The sequence below is a fragment of the Centroberyx affinis genome, unplaced genomic scaffold (genome assembly GCF_046629955.1).
Source record: "Centroberyx affinis isolate AG114_WGS23_722 - 3 ecotype Tasmania unplaced genomic scaffold, CSIRO-AGI_Caff_v1 ptg008892l_1, whole genome shotgun sequence".
Classification (NCBI taxonomy): Eukaryota; Metazoa; Chordata; class Actinopteri; order Beryciformes; family Berycidae; genus Centroberyx; species Centroberyx affinis.
Window position 1 is genome coordinate 7,009 of NW_027284360.1, and position 7,992 is coordinate 15,000.

Sequence of the window (7,992 nt, forward strand, 5' to 3'; positions counted from 1 at the left end):
TACACAAACATAACAGAAAACACATCAAACAATAAATACGGCAGAGTTAAGGTTAGGTCTAGGTTTGGCTCATGGTTAAATAAGCAAAACTTCACTCACAGTAAAAAAAACTAATTACTAAGGCAGAGAGGCAATTTTAATTTTTAATGTTAAAAGTCTGAAACCTAATGGTATGAATGAGAATTTTAATGTGAATGATTTTTCTTTATAGGCTCTAATGTTCATCTTTAATTACTCTTGGGTGTCTGGTTTTGTTTTATTGTGTATATGTATGTTTTTTCTGTTTGGTCTAAATCCACTAAGGCTAAATTCAGTTTGGAAAGGTCTGTGTCATGTGACCCTGATGAAGGCTTTTCCACCAAAACGTCTTGGCTTTTCTGTGGCAATAAAGATGATTTTTTTAGAACATCCATCAGCCTCTATAAGAGAAGCTGAATTTGTTTTTCAGTTCTTTTTTCACACATCTTGGTTGTAAATCGAGGTAGTGACAGGTAGTTTTGTTTTTCTATATTAGCATAAGAGCAGCAATATCTCCAGTGATGTTGAGGTATCACCAAAATGTGATGTGAGAAAAATCTGCAGGTAAACTATCATCTTTGGTCTTTTCTAATCCTGACTAGAGCTGCAACGATTAATCGATATAGTTGTCAACTATTAAATTAATTGCCAACTATTTTGATAATCAATTAATCGGTTTGAGTAATTTTTTAAGAAAAATAAGTCAAAATTCTCTGATTCCAGCTTCTTAAATGTGAATATTTTCTGGTTTCTTTACTCCTCTATGACAGTAAACTGAATATCTTTGGGTTGTGGACAAAACAAGACATTTGAGGACGTCATCTTGGGCTTTGGGAAACAATGATCCACATTTTTCACCATTTTCTGACATTTTATAGACCAAACAACTAATCCATTAATCGAGAAAATAATCGACAATGAAAATAATCGTTCCCCCTCTCTCTCTCTCTCTCTCTCCCCCCCCCCCCCCCCCCTTCTCCTCAGTTCCCAGAGTGTGGGTTTTTCGGGATGTACGACAAGATCCTGCTGTTCCGCCACGACCTGAACTCCGACAACATCCTGCAGCGTCTGAGCTCGGCCGAGGAGATCCACGAGGGAGACCTGGTGGAGGTGGTGCTGTCCGGTAAGACCAGGGCCCGGTTGCACAAAACACCTTAAGTTTTCTCCTTAAGTCTGACACTTAAGGCTTAGCTTCTCCTTAGCTGAGGGACTTACTTAAGGGTTTTGCACAGAATCCCTTAAAAGGTTTCCTTAGTTAAGAAAAAACATTAAGGCATTTACTGCATTGAAAGAGATTTTACAGCGGTACAATTCTACAGTTTCCATGGAGACCGTTTGTTTGCTTGCACTTGTGCTTGTGATACCTGTTTTCACCTCACCTGTTATCGTCTCACCTGTTATCGCCTCACAGAGTCGGCCTATAGATAGTAAAAAAAATGGCAGAAGAAAAGAAGACAAGAAAACCAAATTGGTCAGAGGAGGAAAAGATTAGACTTCTGGAGGAATACAATAAAAGAAAGCACATGCTAAAAAAGTAAATTTGATCCGCAAATAACAGCAAACAGAAAACAACAAATGTGGGAGGAAATTGCAACGAAAACTCTCCCGGTCGCGGAACACTCTTCTCGGGATGCGTTCATTTTCTTCATTTATCGCCATAAACTCGGCCATGTTGCGGTTAAGATAGAGTCAGAGGTACTTTAAGTTTTTTTCCTTACTTTGGTTGCTGAGGTCTTTTGTGCAGCGGTTTAACTAACTTTAAGGGACTCCTTAAGGATAAGACCAAGATAAGGAGAAAACCTTAAATACTTAAGTGAACATTTTAAGGAAACCTTAAGAAGAAGACTTAAGGGTGTTTTGTGCAACCAATTTTATTTTAAGGAAACCTTAACTCGGACTTTAAGGAAAATCTTAACTTAAGGTGTTTTGTGCAACCGGCCCCAGAGTCCATAGTACGGCAGTCCATAGAGGACATACATAATTAACATAATTTTTTTTTCTCTCTTTTGTTACATCGAGATAATGACTTATCTTGTTATCATGACAAATCAAAAGTTGTGTCAGCGTTGTGTGACTGTGAATTCATTCTAGATTGTTGCAGGAAGCCAAAAAATGAACGAGCAGATCAGATTTTATTTTGACCACAGAATCACAGGCAGAAAGTCGGTCTCTGGTTTGTTTGCCTGCATCTCCGATTTGACCTGATTCACCATGAAGACCAGTAGTCAAGTAAAGTAAAATCCATGTGAATGTGCTGTATGTCTTTCCCTATCACTTCTCTATCATCCATGGTCATTCTAGGATCACAGGACTATTTTGTTCCATCTACTGTCAGAGTGCTGTGACCTCTGACCCCTGACCTCCTTACTGCTGGTTGCCTGTCATGTTTCTGATCCAGGTCTAGATCAGTGTGAAGGCTGACTGACAGGATAAAGGATATATGGCTATTATTATTTTTTACTTTTATACTGTTTTTACACTCTATTTTTAACCGTATCTTGTGGTGCTTTACTGCATTCAGTTGTCCTAATTTATCTGAATATGAATATGAGGTTTGGTTGTTAAAACACTTCATAAATGCGGTTTTAAAACATTTCTACAAAAATAAATTGTATACATGTTATTAACATTAGTATTAGTATTATTATGTTAACATTATATTATTTATTATAATAAAAGTATGTTTTTTAAAAAGTTCTATACTAATTAAGTTTTATAACAACAAAAATAATAATAACCATAATAGTAATATGAAAAGTAATAGAAATAATAATTGTAGTATTATTTTATTTTATTAAATAAATCAAATATATATTTTATAATTTTAAAAAGGGCTATACAAATACTTATATTATTATGCTTATTATTATTATTATCGTTATAAATCTAATGGTGCACCGTGGCTGTTGCAGGGATTGAATAATAATAATAATAACCTTTATTTAACCAGGAGTGGAGTCTCATTGAGATTAAAAATCTCTTTGTCAAGAGTGTCCTGGCCAAGACAGGCAGCAGCACAGTTACACGGCTGCAGACATAAAACAAACATATAACCATTTAAAAGAAAACAAAGAACAAAACAGAACCTGTGAGCTTTAACAGACAGACCGTGTGTCCAGCCAGCACAGCTCAGGAGATTTAATGGTTTCAATCCCTTCAGTTTTCAGCTGAACTTCTCCTCCCTTCTCCTCCTCCTCCCTCCGCCACCTGAGGAGAGCGGTGAGCCGGGACAGATTCTTTCTTTTCTTCTGTTTCCTGTGTGGGCTGGGTCGCCCTCACCCCCCCCCACCCTGCCCCGCCCCCGCGCTCTAACCATAATATTATGGACGGGACTGTCATTTCCTGCGGCGGGCCGTGAAACGAAGCCGACACCTTAACGCCCGGCCGGCCGGACGCGGGGCGGCGGCGCTCGATTTTCAATTTCCACAGAGGAAGAAAACGAAGTCGCAGCCCAAAACCACAGCAGCTCCAACCCCCGACCACTTCCTCCTCCTCCTCCTCCTCCTCCTCCTCCTCCTCTTCCTCCTCCTCCTCCTCCTGCTGCAAAACCTGCACACACCAGCTAGTCTAGAATAGTAGAATAGAATAGAACAGAATAGAACAGAATAGAATAGATATAGTCTTTAGATAGATAGATTGATAGATAGATAGATAGATAGATAGATAGATAGATAGATATAGTCTTTATTGTCCCACAGGAAATTTGTTTTCACAGCCAGTACATGCACAGAATAGAACAGAAGAGAAGAGAACAGAATAGAACAGAACAGAATAGAATAAAACAGAACAGAATAGAACAGAATAGAATAGAATAGAATAGAACAGAACAGAACAGAGTAGAATAGAACAGAACAGAATAGAATAGAACAGAAAATGGAATATAATATGGAATACAAAATTGAGCAGAGTAATAGAGGCTTTGCAGTTTCATCACCATTCTGCTGCAGCAGCTGAGTCTCATGATGGAGGAACAGTGTAGAACTGTGTGTTAGTGAATAAAGTGTAAATGTGTCTGAAGCAGCTAGAAGCAGAGAGCAGCTGAGTCAGCTTGTTGTGGTGTGGCTGTAGATCCATTCAGTAACGTTCTCAGTAAAAGTGAATAGTGTGATATGGTGGATTTGTTTCCAAATGTAGGTTACTGTGACACAGTAAACTGTCTTGTCTTTAGCCCTAGTCTCTACTCCAAAACATGAAGAGTTGTAGCTTGAGAAGAGTCAGCTCAGTTAACCTGAACAAACTGTATACAGGAGTAATGTGGTTCTGTTATTTTAGAAGCCTTGCAGCTGCGTGTTGCTCTAGCTGCAGACAGGAGAGCGATCTCTGACTTGTAGAGATGAGACAGAAGTGTGGATGACTCTCTCAAGGTCTGCGAAGGAAAAGACTTATTATTAGAGATGTTCCTCAGCTGCAGAAAACAGGACTGAACCCTCTTGACTGGATCATTACAGGCTTTTAGCTGACATTCTCCTCCTGAGAGACTTACAGCAACGGCAACTGTAGAATAAGCTTCAATTCCCAGATCAGCAACATTGCAAGCAACCAATATTAAGGAGGTAAAAGGTGAGAGGTCACAGCAGCCAGACAGTCGATCGATCAAAATATTCCTGTGACTGTAGAAAGATCATGGATGATAGAAAAGTGAGTCTTAAAATCTTATTTTCTGAAGGAAAGTGAGCGTATCTGCTAACAGAATGAGCTCATTCCATTTGTTTTGTTTTCATTGTTACAAGGTTACAAGTGACATTATCTTGATACAGACTTATTTCACAATACTGTCACTTGTTTTTCTTGTTCCACGGAGAACATTGGACTCATGGTGGATGTTTTTCCCTCTCCTGGTCGGTCTGGACTGTGTCGTCTGTACAGAATGTGGTTTCCATGGCTTTGTTTTTCATTACGGCCGTCTGGTGGAAGGCAGCCTTCGTGTTGGCCCGCTGATAAAGGAGACGCTCGTGTTCTGGGAGGATTAATGTGAAGACAAAATGTGCCAATAGGCCTGACATGACTTATTAAAGGCAGAGAGAGATTTCAGATAGAGAGAACCACATGTGTCGCCAACAAACCGGCACAGAATAGGAAAAGGAAAAGACAAGCCCAAATCTAGCCACGTAGGAGGGAAATATTGCCGGTAACAAGCAACTAAATGAGAGCCAGGCTCAAACATCTATCAAAATGTTCTAGTAAGAAGTCAACAAGAAGTTCTTATAAAAATGTTTTCTTCACTGTGATTATGGCAGATTGTAGTTTTACTTCTACAAACATTTCTCAAAGGCAGAGCTGCTCTGGAGGCAGAAATAATCTGATTGGTTGAGTTAAACCTCAGTGGGCGGAGCCAAAGAACCACAGTTTTTAGAGTGCAAGTTAGCTAACTGGCAAACTTGAATGGCAAATAAGGAACTCTGGTCAAAATATAAATACACAATATAAATGGCAATATTTTCTTTTTTCATTCATTCCTGACCGTGGCTTCACGCTGTTGGAAGGTCAGCAGCTAGCTAACTAGCTTACCTAGCTAGCTATAAGCTAGTATGGCTAGTTTGAACTTGAAGGTCAGCTAGCTAACTAGCTAACCTATATAACTTAGCATGGTAGATTGTATTTTTCAGTTAGTAGCAGAGCGCTAGGCTTCATAATATTAGCTTCCTCCTCTCTTGCCCATCATTGGGTATGATGCAGATGCAAAGATGCAAAGCGAACTTGAGTGGCACATCACCAAAGTACCCATAATTCTTACCAAAGCATGTGACCTGTCTGAAAGTGTACACACACAAGAATAAAAAACAGGATAAACAAGAAAGATTGCTAACTAGATCCCTGGTTACCACAAGAGTTGTAATGGCAAAAACCAAACTAAACCAAAACCAAACCAAACTACTAAACTACCCGTTGTATTAAATCAATAATAAGTACCTATGTATTCAGTGCAACAATGCTCAGGCAACTCCATTGGCGATGTTGCCCATCAGCATTTCCCAAAAGGTTGCTATGTGTATGAGTGCTGATTGATGAATGATTAACTACAAAATCTCTGTATTTTTTAAATACATGCATTACAGGGATTCTACTGAGACCAGGATTGGCATTTTGGTTCTGCCAACATTTACAGTACAATGTCCACTCTACACTGGTCCTGATGGAAGATTGAGCAAAGTGAATCTTGTGTGTGTGTGTGTGTGTGTGTGTGTGTGTGTGTGTGTGTGTGTGTGTGTGTGTGTGTGTGTGTGTGAAATGCCATGTAATGAAATGTAATTTTGAATGATTGTGTTAGAGAAAGTTGCCTGCCTCCTGGTTCAGGCGGTAGTGATGTCACCGTCCTCTCCTCGTTTCTCCTCCCAGTTCCAGGGTCGGAAACTCCCCAGTCAGCTGCCGCTTGTTTTGACCACTCTGTTTGCTCGTTTCAGCTCTCGCCACCATCGAGGACTTCCAGATCCGACCCCATGCGCTGTACGTCCACTCCTACAAGGCCCCGGCCTTCTGCGATGACTGTGGGGAGATGCTGTGGGGGCTGGTGAGGCAGGGCCTGAAGTGTGAAGGTGAGGGGGAGCGGAGCCGTAACACTGCCGGGGTTCAGCTTCTGGTCAAATGCTGTTAGGTCACGTTATATCATGTGGTCTATGCGTGCCTTATACCCCCTTTGCACCCTGATTCACATGCATTCTGTGTGAACGGATTGTATTCAGATCGAGCAAAAACGCATCAATTCCAGGTGTAAACAAGATGCATCAAAGATCTGATCAAAAAAACAAAATCCCCTCCAGAGGTGATCAGAGCTGTATTTGGTCACATGAAGAAAACCCGCTAATTGCAACGTGTCTTCAATCCACATATGGGGGTTTTGCAGTTGTGTTTCCTATCAACCAGGTCTGGTGCCATCATGGAGGTCCATTGGACAATTGATTGTGCGCAAATAAAGTCTAAATCTATAACAACCAGGCTAGAAAGGGAGAGCAGCTGAGTCAGCTTGTTGGTGTGGCTGTAGATCCATTCAGTAACGTTCTCAGTAAAAGTGAATAGTGTGATAAGGTGGATTTGTTTCCAAATGTAGGTTACTGTGACACAGTAAACTGTCTTGTCTTTAGCCCTAGTCTCTACTCCAAAACATGAAGAGTTGTAGCTTGAGAAGAGTCAGCTCAGTTAACCTGAACAAACTGTTAGCTAGCTAACTAGCCAGCAAACACACTGATGTTAATGTGAACACGCTAACGCTAGCTGTTACTAGCTACGTTAGCTAGTGCGCTAATCAGATGTGTTAACAACAAGACAGTGATGGTTAGCTGACCAGATGCTATGGTTAGCTAGCTAACAAGCTGACATTATCTAAACACTAAATCAATCAGATGGATCAGTGATGAAATGATCAGTTCAGTCAGAAACAGACAGAAATTAATTAATCAATTCTGTTGAGACGGACAGAAACACAGTCAGCTGTTCACAGAGCTGAGGACCTCCAACATGGCCGCCAGAGGATTTGTTACATCATCTGAAAGCCTCTAGCAGCTACAGAATTGGAAATATACTTTGGTGCACAAATCCAACAAGGAAATACACGCAAGTCAAACCGGCGTCAGGCAGCTCAGATAGTGATAGGCTCCTAGTCAAAAATGGATTGTCAGAATATCTGTGGACCGGAAACAACTGAGACAAGGTGTTTCCTGACAATTATAAATATTAGTAGGGGAAGTGATGTGCGCGGCTATCTGCCTCGTGGCGAGGGAAAGAGAAATCAAATCGTAATGTGTATACCAGAGACGCTGTGGATGGGAAGCTGGCTCACAACCTGTGCTGAACGTCATTCCCTCTGTCTGTGTCTGTGTCTGTGTCTGTGTCTGTAGTGTCTAATGAGGCACAAATACCTAAAAACGGAGCTTTAAACACATGAAAGTTGACTTCTGGACCGCTCCCCCTGCTCCACGTCTGCCTCCGTCCCGTAGAGGAATAGAAAGACCAGACCGTTGAGGAGCATGAATCATAAGA

General features: G+C 40.7%; 1 protein-coding gene across 1 annotated transcript in view; it reads left to right on the top strand.

The window, feature by feature from the left end:
* Nucleotides 1–1,007: 1,007 nt before the first annotated feature.
* Nucleotides 1,008–7,992, top strand: part of LOC139640278 (serine/threonine-protein kinase D3-like) — an 8,734-nt gene continuing 1,749 nt past the window's right edge. Inside the window, exons 1-2 of the mRNA XM_071514463.1 lie at nucleotides 1,008–1,141; nucleotides 6,420–6,551. Of these exons, the coding sequence (XP_071370564.1) occupies nucleotides 1,027–1,141; nucleotides 6,420–6,551 (247 nt within the window). The 5' untranslated portion in view covers nucleotides 1,008–1,026. The remainder of the gene's footprint in view (nucleotides 1,142–6,419; nucleotides 6,552–7,992) is intronic.